We start from the raw sequence: 16,411 nt of genomic DNA, 5'->3' as shown, positions 1-16,411 counted from the left end.
CTGCTTACACTGTAGTTCATGTCACAGACCCCTTGCTTATAGTGCCTCACACTACACAACCTGCTTACACTATATCTCACATCATACCTCCTGCTTTTACTGTGCCTCCTATCACATACCATGTGTGCTGTCCCTCATATCAGAGACCCTGCTAACACTGTACCTCACATCATACTCACTGCTTGCACTGTGTCTCATGTCACACACCCTTCTTCTACTGTTCCTAACATCACACAGTGTGCCTCGTATCACACATATTACTTAAAATTTACCTTACATCATACACGTCTTACAGCATCCTTCACATCCCACCTCACACTGTACCTCATGTCACACACCTACATTGCACCATATTTCATATCACACGGTCTTTACACACTGTATCTTATATCCCACACACTCCCTAAACTGTACCTCATATCACACACCATGTTTATACTGGGTCTTATGTTACATACCTTGCCCACATAGTGTCTTATTACATACCCGCATACACTGTACATCATTTCACACATTCCACTTATACTGTCACGCATGAAATGTGATGTTTACATTGTTTTATTCCATGCATTTTTCTTAACATCATGTCTGATGTCGTACACCTTGCACAAACTGTGCTTCACATCTCAAACTCTGCTTAAACTCTACCTCTAATCATACACCCTACTTTGTCTGACATCACACACTGTATTTGCACCTACTTTGTGTGTTTGATATCACATACTGTATTTACACTTGGCCTCACCCTACACTCTTCCTTAAATTGCACTTCTTATCATGTGTTACATTTGCTGCCTTTCCCAGATCACACATCCTCTTTATGCTTTGCCACACATCATTCATCCTCCCACATTGCACCTCATATCACAAACTACAAATACACTGTACTTTTCACCATGTATCCTGTTCACACTGCACCTCATGTCACACATCAAGCTTATACTGTACCTCATATCACACTCTGCATTTACACAGTAGTTCAAGTCACACACCTGCCATGCATTGTTCCTTACATCACACATCATACTTATACTGCACTGCACACCATGGATCCTGCTTGCACTCTGTTTCATATTTTGTGCTTTGCTAATGCAATACCATGCATAGCATACATTGCTTGCAATGGCAATAATGATATGAGCCAGAGTGCTGAAAGTCTTGTGCCTTACGCTGTCCTTCCATGTGTGGTATGAGACGTGGCCCCTCACAGGAGACACTTGCATAGCAAGATATTTTTTTTCATTTGGCCCTCTTGCACTGAATCATAAAAAGATAATGTTGTGTGTCATACACAGTGAGACAGTATCAGCATGCAATGATAAGCTGGGGCTACATTTGAAACCACTGACATCTGCTGTGCAAAACACATGCTTATATTTGTACAGCTTTTGAGATACTGCTGAAAGTATGTTACTGATGGGGTAGCCTCAGCTGTGGGATATGACATTATAATTATTATAAATTAATTCTCTGCTATGTCAGCATGTCAAGGCAATACCATGAAAAGGGATTTGAAGGACTGATGGAGTTTATTTCCTATTCAAGCCAACGACATGTTCATGGGAGACTTTAATTACCCACCTATAAAGTGTGAATCACACACAACCACAAACATGCAGGACCAACGATTCCTAGATTTTGTTAACACAAGCTTCCTCGACCAGATAGTCTGTATACCCACTAGGAGCACAAGCATCCCTGACATGGTCTTCACAAACTTGGGAAAATACTGCCCACCCCCACCCCCCAGTGTAATGACCGCAGTGGTCAGATCAGAACATAAGGATGTCTCCTTGTCAAGGTAGTTTTTTTAAGTTGTTTTGTTGTAAAATTACACTTACAAGCAACCTTTCTTGGTGTTTTTGCATCAAGAGGTTCACAATGCCATGTACAGATACAAATACTCAGAAAGTAAATTTTATCTATACAACTTCTTAGAGCTGAAACCTGTGACCTAGTGTGGCTAAAACAAAGCTACTGCATGGAGACAAGCTTAGAGCAGCTAGATGGCACATTAAACAGCATTACTATCAAGTCTAAGCACAATCTAACCTAGTCTAGTGCCAAACCCCAAAGACCACCCAAAGAGACCTCTGTATAACCCAGTCCATGGCATACAGTAGCCCACCCACTTACAGGTCTAGACAACATGGATATGCAATTCCCAAATGTTTCCATAGCCAGCTTGCTAGATATGGGCATCCTGAGACAATGTAGCAATTCTCTCATGTTCATAGACCATCATTTAATCCTTACATAAACAAACATAGCATGCAAGAGATGCACACACACAATTTCACTGGATTCAGAAATCTCACATATAAACAAGGTTGCCAAGAACACACACACACTACATCCACCACACACAAAGCCCAACTTATGCTGAGGCACTTAAAGGCAATTTTCCTAAACCTATAATGACAACACCTATTCTCGGCAATCTCTAAAGCACTCACCAAAAGCAACACCAAACACCACACATATGACCACACCCAATGGAGCCACAACAGCAAAGCCCATAAGGGAGGCAAGCACATTACTGAGGATTCTTGTCATAGAGGATGCCATTGTATGAAACACAAATGCCTCATTCTCCATACTGAACAAGGTGAAGATAACAGTTAGTTGCTTATCTGGATCTGCCATGTTACACATGCACTAAAGCCACTAAACCATAGGTACCATTATGATTCTGTCATAGTCCATGTGGGTTTTAATGACATGAGATGTACATCTCTGAGCCATATGAAGAGAGATATGTTTGATCTCCCTCAATATGTGTCTCAGTTAGATATGTGCCTTTCGTTAAGCAGCATTCTACCTTCCCCTAGGATAATGCCACAGTATGAACCAAATATGACTGACTTCAATAATTGATTTAGTTTCCGGAATCTTTTCAGCGGGATTCAATATTTGTCAGTATTGGAGGACATAGTTAACAAACCATGTTGCTTTGCAAAGGATAGTCTCCAGATATCTCACGTAGGCTTCTGAATATTGGCTAGAACTTTATCCACCCCCTTAGAGCCTTTTTTAGTCAACTACAAATTGACAAACCTAGAAACATAGCAAATAAAACTCAAAGAAACCTAAATGGGCTACTGCTGAATGCTAGGAGCCTAAACAAGAAACTGCACACCCTATATGCCCTCCTTACTCTGGAGAACATAAATGTGTGTGCCATTACTGAGATATGGCTTAACTCTACAGAAGGTGCTCTGGCAGTGCAAGGCTTCAGTGCTTTCCACACATTCAGACCATCAGCTGCACAGACCGGGACCAAAGGTGGAACAGTCTCAGTCTGTATTAGTAACAAGCATAACTGTACAATGGTTAACAGGACAATGCCCTGGAATGTTATCCATGCTCAAATCATAGACAGTCCCATGCCATATTCTAGCAAACTATAGGCCTCCCTCTGTCCCTAGAATCCTATAGCTCATATCTACACCTACTGGAAATGCTCACCATTAAACCAAATACTCTAGTCATGGGAGAATTTAACTACCCCTCTATAGACTGGGAAATGTACGCTGCCAGGTACAATTCTTGGACTTTATTAACACAAATACCCTTAACCAGATAGTGCACACACCCACTAGAGGTTCAAACATACTGCACCTGGTACTCACCAATATGGGAGATTATTGCACCCACCAGTGTCATGAACTCACTGGTGAGGCTGGACCACAAAGCTGTCTCCTTCAAAATAAAAATCAACTTTGTAACCACAGCAAACCCTGTAACAGTTAGGAACTATTCAAAAGCAAGCTGCATCCTGTTAAGTGATAGTTTGTCAAAATGTAATGCCCCTCCCAATTCGAGTTCAAAACAATCTGTGCAAAATTGTTCACAGAGACCCTGTACAACCATGTAAATGGCTGTATAGAGGCTGCTGTACCTACTAGAAGTAAACCCAGAGCAAACTCTAAAAACAAACCACAATGGTGGAATTCTAACTTGACAGGGTATCTAACTAAAGGAAAAAAGTCATGTATAAAATAAGGAAGTGCAACTCCCATAATGACATGAGTTCTCTGATTACACTAAACATGAAACTAAGAAGACTGCTCAAGTCCAACAAGGCCAGTTACTAGGTCAAAACAGCCTCATAGACTAAAGACAACCACAGGGCCTTCTACAGGTATGTCCGAAGCCTCAGAGGCAGCACACATCAGAGTGCAAATTGGTGGTCAGTAGTACCGCCTACACTAAGCACAGAGCAACATAGCAAATTTGCTGGCTGATAAATTTAGCTCAGACTTCATCCCCCAACTCCACCCTTGCCTCCCTCACTGAAATGCCTACTAGTGTAACCATTCTAACTGTTAACAGGGAGCAGGTCCTGGCGATTCTCACTAAAGCCAAAACAACAGCCTCAGTGGGCCCTGACAATATCCCAGGATGCATCCTAAATAGCTTGAAACATGGCCTATCAGGAATACTTGAGTCACTTTTCAACTAAAGCCTCAAAAACAGGCTGTGTACCATGCGAAAGGAGGATGGTAACGGTTATCTCACTTCACAAAAGTGGACTGTCAACCAGCCACAGAAGCTATAGACCCAGTAGTCTGAATAGCCTAATATGCAATTATCATGGAAATGATCAACAAAGACATAGGCAACCTTCAGACACTGGACACAACCTGGTTTGGCTTTGTCAAGGGAAGGCCATGCCTAATAAACCTGGCAGACTTCTTTGAGAAGGTCACCAAGGCAATGAATGACGGGAAAACTGCATACCACCTGCCAGGACCTATGTAAGGCATTTGATACAATACTGCACTCTGTTATATTTGACAAACTCACTGAACTGGGCAGGGCATAAACTCCTACATAACTCACTGGATTCCCAGCTGGCTCACAGACAGGACCCAGGAAGTCAGGATTATTTGTCATCTACTTCTGTGAGGTAAACCAATATCAGAGTCCTTTGGCTGACCAAGTTCACAGATGACTACAAACTAGAAACTATAGTAGATTTCCCCCAATGAGGGTCTAACACAGACAAATGATTGCTGCCAGAGTCACTAATTAACACTCAATGCCAAGAAATGGATTATAGTGTCCTTTGGGAAAACTGCCACCCAGACTAATTACTTCTTCAATAAGACACCCCTAAGACTGGACCTATTACCCATGGATGTTAGAACGTATGAAGACACTAATCTGGCATTTGCCCAACATATGGTTATTCTGTGTCACTCTCACTTATAAGTAAGGGCATGGCATCCAGTTCCAAGGAAGTCATAGTGCCACTTTATTTGGCCCTTATCAGACCCATCATTGAATATGATGCTTCTTTCAGCATGTACCTGACCAGACATATGCAACATTTGGAGTGCCCACAAAGGTTTCTTACAAGGAGAATCCAGGGTATAAACACATTGTCTTATAAAGGACACCTCAAAACCCTGTCTCTTTACGTGGTCTCCTACAGGTTACTGAGAGGTGATCTATACCTGGCATACAGTGCATCCTCAGATCCAGCTCTGATGGACTTTTGCACGTCTGCAAAATGTACAGCATCAGAACCACTAAATCTAAGGATTAAAATTTTGCTTGTGACATAAATAAATCATGTTTGTGAGACAGATATGTGTCTCAGAGGATCCCCATGCTCTGGAACAGGCACCCCATCCTTGAGAAGCAGAGCCTATCCCTAATCCTGTGTAAGTGTAACCTTGACCAATGGATGGGATTGGCCTTCATGTCTCTGATAGACAGAGGCAGATAGTAATGCTCAAAATAACATAACCTGTAGAAACATCTTGCTAACATACCCCCTCCTAGTAAATGCCCATGATACATACGGACACAATTGGGTTGGATTCCACATCTAAGCTTATAAAGGTCTGGTGATGATTAGACTAGTATATACATATGAACCTATGCATATTAAACACAGGACCCTAGCAGACCCTGCTACTTTTAGGAATTATTCTAAGACAAACTTCCTGTTATTAAGTGACACCCTGGCAAAATTCCAAGCCCCCTAAACCCTGAGAGCACTGATGCCTATGTGGAATTGATCACAGAACTCCCATACAATCATGTTAATAGCTGGATTGATGCAGCTGTACCTACCTGGAAAAAACACATGATAAGCTCAAAAAAACAAGCCACCCTGACAAAATCCCTACATAAATAGATTGTGTAACAAAAGAAAGAAAATCATCACAAAAATTAGGAAGTGCATTGCCTGCCAAGGTAAATTTCTCTTTAATATGAACAAGCAATTTAGGGGGCTAATTAAGTCTACAAAAGTTAAGTTAGAGATAAAAATAGCCTCCCAGACCAAGGACAATCATAAGGCTTTCTTCGTCTATGTCTGCAACCTCTGTTTAAATTTGCAGATGATTGCAAACTAGGTGCAGTCATAGAATCCCCCCAATGACACAAATACCTTCTCAAGAAGGCCTGAATCAGGCAAATAACTGATGCCAGAGCCACGGTTGAAAGCTCAGTTCACAATAGTATCCTTTGAGCAGATGACTACCCCTGTAAACTACCACATTGTCAATATACACCCTGCATGTGGACTGCAACCTGGCCTTTGATTATCGTGTGTCTGCGGTGCTAAGGAAATATTTGTATGTTGCACAATTTATAAGCAAGAATATGGTATTTAGGTCTAAGGATGTTATTGTTCCTTTGTACTAGGTCCTCATCAGACCAGTCATTGAGTATAACATGCTTTTGGTATATATATATCTGATCTGACATATCCAACAATTAAAGTGGCAACAGAGTTTCCTCACAAACATAATACAGCACATCAACAACATGTCCAGTGCAGACCACTTCAAAGACCTGACTCTTTACTTGATATCTTATAGGCTGCCTGGAATACAAAGCATCCTGTGATCCCACTCTTATGGACCTGTTGCACATCTATAAAACAAACATCATCAGAATTGCCTGATCTAGGGACCTAAACTTCATTTGCAACATAAACAGGACAGGCTAGAGGAACAGGTGTGTTTCTCAGAGACTACCCCTTCTCTGGAGCAGGCTTCTATCCATGTCAAGTAGAGCTCTTCCTTAACCCAATTCATGTGTAACTTGAACCAGTAGATGGGGAACTGGAAATGTGTCTCAAACAGATAGAGGAAACCTGTAAATGCCAAGTCTACATATATCTTGTGTGGTATCAGCATGTCAGATATGTTTGGGAAACAAGACTAGACTTAAAAATGCCCCCAGGGGTCATTAACCTAGTAACCACCTATGAAATGTGTCATGTAATACAATGAGGGGAACATTTCATGACTCCCACCTTTACCATTCATTTCTCACAGCTGAAGTACATGTGAAGGGGGTTAGAGTTTAGTATGGCACCTTAACATCATGTGCTGCCTTGTAGTTCCATAACGGCTACACAGATGTTCATTTGTGTGGTGGTGGCTGCTGCCATTTGATAGAATATTTTATTACAAGGCCTCATATATGCACAAATATCCATGCCAGCATGCTGTGCTAGGAATGCAATAACACAAAAAACAACACTGATGATATGTAAAACAATGTTTCTTGCTTATTAGGCTCTCCCTCTCAGTAGGTCATCCATTGGAATATATTGACACAAAAAGCATCTAATGTGAAAACATGTTCCAGACAGGTTATTGCAGTGTCATCAAGGCCAACTTTAGAGCGTTTAGGGCCATCCAGTAGTTGAGCAGTCAGAGACACGTGGCAGAAGTAAGGGAACCAGCTGTCCTGGCAGATATAGTAGAACTCAACAGCAATATTGTATGAGTAACGGTCCCGCACTAGAATTTCACAGCATGATTAAAAGAATCAAGGTCCCCTACTAGAATTCAACAGCATTATTAAAAGAATCAAGGTCCCCTACTAGAATTCAACAGCATGATTAAAAGAATCAAGGTCCCCTACTAGAATTCAACAGCATGATTAAAAGAATCAAGGTCCCCTACTAGAATTCAACAGCATGATTAAAAGAATCAAGGTCCCCTACTAGAATTCAACAGCATGATTAAAAGAATCAAGGTCCCCTACTAGAATTCAACAGCATGATTAAAAGAATCAAGGTCCCCTACTAGAATTCAACAGCATGATTAAAAGAATCAAGGTCCCCTACTAGAATTCAACAGCATGATTAAAAGAATCAAGGTCTCCTACTAGAATTCAACAGCATGATTAAAAGAATCAAGGTCCCCTACTAGAATTCAACAGCATGATTAAAAGAATCAAGGTCCCCTACTAGAATTCAACAGCATGATTAAAAGAATCAAGGTCCCCTACTAGAATTCAGCAGCATTATTAAGGTTCCCCACTGATTAAAGTATTGAAGAGACTTGGCCACATTGTGAAAGAAATAAAATAAAAAAAAACTAATAGCCTGAGCAGTTTTAAAGGATTCAGTAATCCCAGGAAGCCCAGACGTATTACATATAAGAAAGACACCATCACATTCTAGTTAGAATGTTGTTGGCAGCACTAACTATCCATGGATCTCGGGCAGATTAATGAAGTCAAGAAACCCTAAAAGAATTAACTGTTAAGTGACCCATGGCAAAATTAAGAAAGTCAAAAGACCCTGGCAAGATTAGTGGAATCAGGAAGTTCACGAAATTCAACAATGTGTGTGTGTCATTGTGTATGCTTGGGGTGGGCAGGCTCCAGCATTGTTTACGTATGTGTATGTATGTATGTGTATGTTGGATGAGCAGGCTCCAGCACTGTTTGCATATGTGTATGTATGTGTATGTTTGGTGGGCTGGCACCAGCATTGCTTACATATGTGTGTGTATGTTTGGGGTGCAGACACCAGCATTATTTACTTCTGTGTATGCATGTGTATGTTTGGGGTGGGTAGTTCCAGCAATGTTTACATATGTATATGTTTGGGGGGCTAGGCTCCAGCATTGTTTACATATGTGTATGTTGGGGGGGGGGGGCAAGCTCCAGCATTGTTTACATATGTGTATGTATGTGTATGTTTGGGAGGGCAGGCTTTAGCATTGTTTACATATATGTTTTTATGTGTATGTCTGGGAGGCAGGTTCCAGAATTGTTTACATATGTATATGTATGTGTACGTTTGGGGACAGGCTTCAGCATTGTTTACATACATGTTTTTATGTGTATGTCTGGGGTGGGCAGTTCCAGCATTATTTACATATGTGTATGTATGTGCATGTTTTGGTGGCAGGCTCCAGCGGGTCTATATCATATGAGCGAATCACACAAATTGCGAACGCTCATAATATCGAACGTAAGGGACCTTAAAGTGCTTTTTCTGAGATCGCATTACAGTGAAGAATGGGATATTTGCCCTTTCCTCACTGTAGTGCGATCTCAGAGTTGGAATATATATTTAGCGGAGGGAGGGGCTGTGGGGGGTGCAGTCCCCCACAATAGGAAGTTTGAGGTCCGGCAGTTCGATAGTATGAGCGTTTGCAATTTGTGCTATTCGCTCATATGATATAGACCCGGCTCCAGCATTGTTTACATATGTGTATGTTTGGGGTGAGCAAGCTCCAGCATTGTTTATATATCTGTATCTATGTATGTGTATGTTTGGGGGGACAGTCTCCAGAATTATTTACATATGCATATGTACGTGTGTGTGTTTGAGAAGGCAGGTTTTGCATTGTTTACATATGTGTTTTATGTGTATGTCTGGGGGGCAGGCTCTAGCATTGTTTACATATGTGTGTTTATGTGTCTGTTTGGGGGACAGTCTCCAGTATTGTTTACATAGCTGTGGGTTGGTGGAGAGAGTCGACAGCATGAGATCTGCAGTAACATTAAAGACATCAGAGGGCCCATTTAAATGAGACAACAGACTTATATGCACACAGTAGAACTAGCTGAGACATTGGATCCCAGCAAGGGTATCAGAGCCCAAAAAACTACAGCATATTTAATGAAATCACAAAGTCTGTATTATTGACTTACAGAGATCACCACAGATGGCTGGATATAGTCTGCATACCGTCACTTTGAAATTATTTTTCTGTACAACCAGACTCAGTAATATTTTGCTAACTGCTGTTGTGTACTGGAACATTGGTGTTTTTCTGAGGAACCAAAGAGAAGTAGAACCAACAGAAGCAGATAGATACATACATTTATTAATGGTAGATGAAATATTGATAATATGTACAGTGTTATACAGCAGACTTTTCCGTGGTGAGCCTGTCATGGTGTTATTCATTTTGTGTCATTTTCTCTCTGTTGCAGCCAGTTCAGATGTGTAGACAAGATTATTCACAATTATTAATATAAGGTATCAGTGAAAGGATGGATAACCATATAAGGTATCAGTGAAAGGATGGATAACCATATAAGGTATCAGTGAAAAGATTGCATGCTTGAGTGGTAGTAAACCTGTTAACAGAAGTATTGGAATAAGAAAAGTTTCTTTGGTTTGGGAGCTTCTCTAGAACATGGCTTTCCAGTGACCACAGGGTTTGCCAGTACCTAAAACTGGCTGTAAGGTAAGACCTACATGGTAGCACTGAACACTGAAAGAGGTAGCGGATATGTTAATGGTAAGACTGTAGTTCAGGCATGATGGGAGAGCACTGGTACAGCACAGAAAATCGACACTGTTAAGACTCTTAATGTAGACCTATTAGAAATTCTCATGTGGAATGAAGTATAACTGTAAAGTAATAACTGTAAGTTTTACCAAATTTGTGTTCGCAGGTTTTGTTGACTGAGCGAAAAGGTACAGATGAACTATATGCAGTAAAGGTTCTCAAAAAGGATATTGTTATACAAGATGATGATGTCGAGTGTACCATGGTGGAAAAGCGAGTACTTGCAGTTTCCGGCAAACCACCTTTCTTAACGCAGCTTCATTCTTGCTTCCAGACAATGGTAAGAATTACACAAAGATTCAACATCAGTTCCGTGTAACTTCTGATTATGGTTTCACTTGACACATTTGTTCATCTGAGAATGTTCGCACCACACATGCTGAATTTTCTTGTCATTACTCCATATAAATAGGACTGAGACATCACGTCACACACCGAATAGTGATAAAAGATCAGTACAACTGTTTTCAGTCTGGTCTTTTGATAGAACTAGCTATTATATCAGCTAACATGCCCTAGAATGTATTCGTTCCTGTGAAAAGGAAAACCCAGAAAAAAATAGTTTTGGTGCAAGCTATTGCAAAAATGCAGGGGAATTTTTTAAGGCACTTAAGTGAATTACAAACATGTTCATAGTTTACAGATGCACTATTTTCAGGATGATTGCCATAATTTTTTTTCTCGGTGCTTTCTGATACTTGGTAGCCATTCCATTCATGGGGATTGGATTGCTTCTGCTTTATCTACACATTTTAGACAAGAGTATAAAATTATTATAACATATCCCATGCATGAGGATTGGATTGTTTCTGCATTATCTACACATTTTAAACAGAGCATAGCATTATTATAACTTATAGGAGTTTGTTGTTGTTGTATCTTTCGGCTTTTCCCGGTTAGGGGTCGCCACAGTGGAACTCTGGTCCGCTAATGATTGGCAGTAGATTTTTATGTGCCGAGTTGCCGGCCCTGACGCACAACCTTCAACGAAGGTACGCCCATTCACGCATGTCTCCACACAGAAGATGCTCTAGCTGAGAATCAAACAGGACAATGTCTTACTGTGAGGCGACAATGCTACCGCAGCACCACCACCGCAGCTATAACTTATAGGAGTTTAAATGTTTAAAAAGATATTAACATTAGTATTATTCATTCATTTATTCAGTCTCTAAATATTTGCATTATCTAGTGCAGGGCTGCCTTTTCTTCCTTCTGCACAGATAGGAATCTTGTAACTTTCACAGACATGTGGTCTATAACTTGTGATTTCCATAGGAGAAATAAAGTTGTATGTCTCTGGCCAGCTTATGGACCTTGCTTCATAAAATACATTCAGAATCACCTTCAAGAAGATGGCCTTCTTAGATAACATGTATCCTTTATTTAGGTAAAGCATACAGTGTAAGTATTTTGAAAGGACAGCAGTGTAGATAGTTTTGGATGAGTGTGACACTGACATTTCTGTTGACAGACTGATTAACTACTCTTTTTCAGATTGGCCTTATGCTTTTCTTTGGACCTATCCAAAAATAATATATATGTTTGGACACAGTTCTTTTTCAGAAGTGACCCATAATCATTGGCTTGTTAAGTGACTTGTTCCAAGTCACATAGTAGGCAGTGTTCCTTCTGTTTCATAAGGTAAAGAGGATGGCCCCTCCACTATTGCTGATGGAGATTGGGAAATTGATACTTACTGCATCAGATGGGATAGATTTAATTCCCAGCATTTCATTATTAGAAGATGCTTGCATAAAAAGAAGATTTTTTGACAGCACCCTTTAATAGACCTTTTTTTATTTAAAATTTTATTAACACATTATTTTATTAATGCATTGTTTGTCATACATAACGTAAAGAACACACTGAGACTCTGGGTTGGAGAATCTTGTCATAATTCTGGGTAAGGCCATAATACATTTATGGCCTGATCGTACTCTGCAAAGTATAAAAATGGAAATCATGTGAGCTGCTTTTATTATGTCAGTGAGCTGTTTGATCTGATATATTATATTCTAATTCTCACTATATTTACTACCCTTCAGTATGACTTTAACTTTTTATTTTGCTTCCTGGGGTATTCTTCTAGAAGGATGCATAGTATGAGATGGCCTTGTTCTCTTGACTGATTCCCCTCTAGCTATTAGGATGTATACCAAGACACTTTGTTAGGTCCAATGCTGTTTTTGTCACTTGTAATCATCATGTGGAAGTGTGACAGGAAGCAAATTGTAGAATATGCTGATCATGCCATTTCATTTTATGCTGTTTTTAGTGTAACCCAGGATGTAGCCCAGCTTCGTTTGGATTTCCTACATTTTGAACAGTTTCTAAGCAAAGTATGCTCATCCCTTCCAAAATCAAAGTAACTCTGTGTGAGGTCAGGGATCATTATGGGAAAGATATAACTTATATGTGACAGATCAATAATCTGGTGTGCATCCTCAAGGGTCTACTTCTAAATCCTGAAATCTGAAAATTACAAAGGCGACAATCCCAAGACGAGACTCCCGAAGCAGGAAACACCAAATGACTAGTTTAACCAGGGCAAGTAAACACTTGTCCCAAAACAAACATGAACACTCACTGCACCAGCTAAAAACCACCTGGGTGGTGGGCTACACCCCCCACCCCCCTAACTATGTATACCAACTTTGGGACCACACTACAGTGGAGAAAGGGCATAATTCCCCATGTTGGGCAAGTGTTTACTTGCCCTGATTAAACTTCGTCTGTTTGGTGTTTCCTGGTTAAGGATTCTCGTCTCAAGATTGTCGTCTTCGTGATTTTCAGAAGTTAAGATATAGAAGGGGACCCGTCTTTAAAAGCTGCAGTTAAACTGCCATTGTTGTGTTTCTAACCATAACCTCAAGTTATTAACACTTAATTCAGGTTTTATATCCTATGCAAAATTCAGCGCAGGCTGGATGTCTACTCTCTGTAGAGGGCATATTGTAATGTTTATTCAATTTTTGCTGTGGGGAAACAATATTTAATTGTTTGCTATCATTTTAAGGAGGAGAAATTAATACTTTTAGTTGCTTGGCACTTAAGTAAGAATACTTTGCAGTGGCATGCAGACACACAAAATATTTAAAACAAGTAGCATAACAACAAAATGTGTGTTGGTGTTAACTTGGCAGCCCTCAGCCAAACGCACCTTGGAAACTGTGTGAACTGTTTTACTTTTGGAAGCAGATATTGGCCAAACCACTGCAGAAATCTACATACATAATCCTTTTGTGGATTGCAAGCAGAGCATTGGAGGTAGCATTGTCCTCTCAGGAAAATTGCTGCTGAAATTACGGATTTATTAAGTAGGGAAGCCCTTCTGAATGTATGTAAGTGGAGTAGACAAATACAGTATATGTCTGGTGTTAAAAGATTTTATATCCTTAACTAATTGTAGAGTTGAAGAGGAGGTACTGTTGAATGTGGCACAGGATGGAGGTGGTTTACAAACATACATTGCATCTACCGGAAGTGATGCAGTTTTGCCTAGGTTGTATGTCAGAGGCCATAATTTCACTGAAGTTATAGGAGTTATTATTGAAGGAATGGTCAGCTACAGGAACATTGGAAGGAGCTTTCCAAAGAAACAACTTGATTCCTATCCAAGCAAAGGAGAATAAAAGTCTTTTGTAGAAGCAAAAACATACAAAGACAAAATCATTCCAAGTTAAAATGGATAACATGGGTTCTGAGGAAGATATCAGGGATATGTAGAAGACTTTAATAGTTTAACAGTTTGATCTTTATACCATGGAAACTTTTTCATTTTCCAGAGTTGAAGGTCCATGCCAGTTTTAAATAGACTTTAGAAGTGCAGGAGATTTAAATACTTCTAGAGTGAATATGAGAGAAATAAGCTGAAGGACTCTTGACAGAAATTTAAACATTAGCCAGTTATAAATGAAGCAGTTGAATTGATTACGCCATTTGGATTTGTTTTGAATGTATTGATGACTCTATTCCCCCTGTCCAATGGAGATGGACTCTAAAATGTGTAATGCAAGTATAAGGCATCACTTGTGCGTTCACCTAGCACAGTTCCTTTTAGAAAACTAAAAACAGTTGTCTATGCTGTTTGTCTGGAAAGGGTGACATTTTGAATATAGTTGATCAACTTATAATTGGAATAAATACTAATTTGTCAGCCACAGCTGATCAAGCATGCATTACCAAAGAGATGACAATAATTGTTTATTTCCCAAGACATATAATACCTTAAAAGCTGCTTTCCATATCTGATGCTCCATAATTAAATCAAGGAAGGTATTTTTGTTTTGTATTATATATACTGAACATAAACTCATTTAGTTAATCCTACTGAAATTCTGTTGCTTTGACTGTTTTTTCCACTGCACTGTTTGCATTTTTTTTTGCATTTGGCCTGGCTCAAGCCTAGTGTAGGGGCCTTCCTGAAGCAGTGGGAGTTGTGTAGGTGAGAATACATTGGTTGCTGCAGTTTCTTGGTAGCTTAGCACTAAGTGGTCAAATTATAGCTGTTTTTTATTGGTCTTTTTACTGTTGCTTTATTTATAATGAGTTCAGCTCAGCATTTCTGCTGTCTTTAAATAAAGGGTTCAGGAAACTGCGCTGGTCTGCTTCTGCTGGAAACATTATATAAGCCACTTAATATATTTGATAATTAACTTGAGGAAGTTATTTTTGCATTTTCCTGCATTATTTGTGCTGCACTTAAATCTGATCAGTAAATTCTGCTGAAATTCATTGTGTGCATTTTACTTGGTTCAGGCCTAGTGTAAGTGCCATCTTGGAGCAGTAAAGTACATGGATTGCTGCTGTTCCTTGGTTGCCTAACACTATGTCATCAAATTACATTTTTTTGTTTGCTTTATTTGTTGTGTGATCTGTTGTGCTCTTCTGAGAGCACTGTTGCCATAGTTATGTCAGAACAGTGTTTTGTGTGCAAGTGAAGTTTCCCATACTCCGTGTATAAAAATCCTCCCTTCCTTTGTTGAGTGACTTATTTTACCCAGCCCTGAGCTTTAATGATTTATGCTGCCCTGCACAGGCTTTATGCTTGCTTTGCAGGTCTGCACATTGCTATCTTCTATGAATTCAGTTTGACAGCATGATCTCTTTCTCTCTTTAGCCTACCATGCTTTCCACTACTTGCCTTCTGGCGCTTGGTATGCTAAGGCAGTGTAGTAACTACTGCATGCTCACTGTAAATGAACTCTTGCCCAATCAACTTGTTTCAATATGTGAGATGTTTAAACACATAGTTGATTTGGAGGCATCCAGCTCGAAATCCCATGCAAACATAAGCATCACACTGTTTTGCTCCCACTCTACAGATGCAATATCCTCATACTATTGGTGCAAAACAATCCTATTCTAATGTCATTAGGAAATCAGTACCTAAACCTCTTAAAACTTGTAAGAGTAGGCATCAGTGAAACCCCTCAAATGCATGTACTACAAGCATCCCTTCATCACCATGTCACAAGCATGAAAGTGCACCTGAGCTTAACCAGAATAAATCAACTCCTGGCTTCATCACCATGTCACAACCTTGAAAGTATACCTGAGCTTAACCAGAATAAATCAACTCGTGGAAGCATCTTAATACTTGGTGAATACATTGTTAGGCTCATTGATAATCGCTAGAATGAACAAGGACAGGGTTACAGTTATCTCTGTCTCAGGAACCAAGATTGCTGATATTTCAAGATCCCTTAAAATTCCTGCAGTAAATAAAACTATGACATGATTGTAGTTTATGCTGGTGTGAATGATCTGGTATGAAAACCCATGAAAGACTTGCTGAAATTTGCTACACACACACTACCATCGAGGATAAGAATTTT

The 16,411-nt window shown here is 39.8% G+C and overlaps 1 protein-coding gene across 1 annotated transcript in view; it reads left to right on the top strand.

The window, feature by feature from the left end:
- The window catches only part of PRKCB (protein kinase C beta), a 2,112,091-nt gene that overhangs the window by 1,643,235 nt on the left and 452,445 nt on the right, over nt 1-16,411 (top strand). The window contains exon 10 of the mRNA XM_044089400.1: nt 10,678-10,851. Coding sequence (XP_043945335.1) covers nt 10,678-10,851 — 174 coding nt within the window. The remainder of the gene's footprint in view (nt 1-10,677; nt 10,852-16,411) is intronic.

The sequence above is a fragment of the Protopterus annectens genome, chromosome 12.part0 (assembly GCF_019279795.1).
Source record: "Protopterus annectens isolate FY-2018-M chromosome 12.part0, PAN1.0, whole genome shotgun sequence".
NCBI lineage: Eukaryota > Metazoa > Chordata > Ceratodontiformes > Protopteridae > Protopterus > Protopterus annectens.
This window is presented reverse-complemented; position numbering and strand designations above follow the sequence as displayed.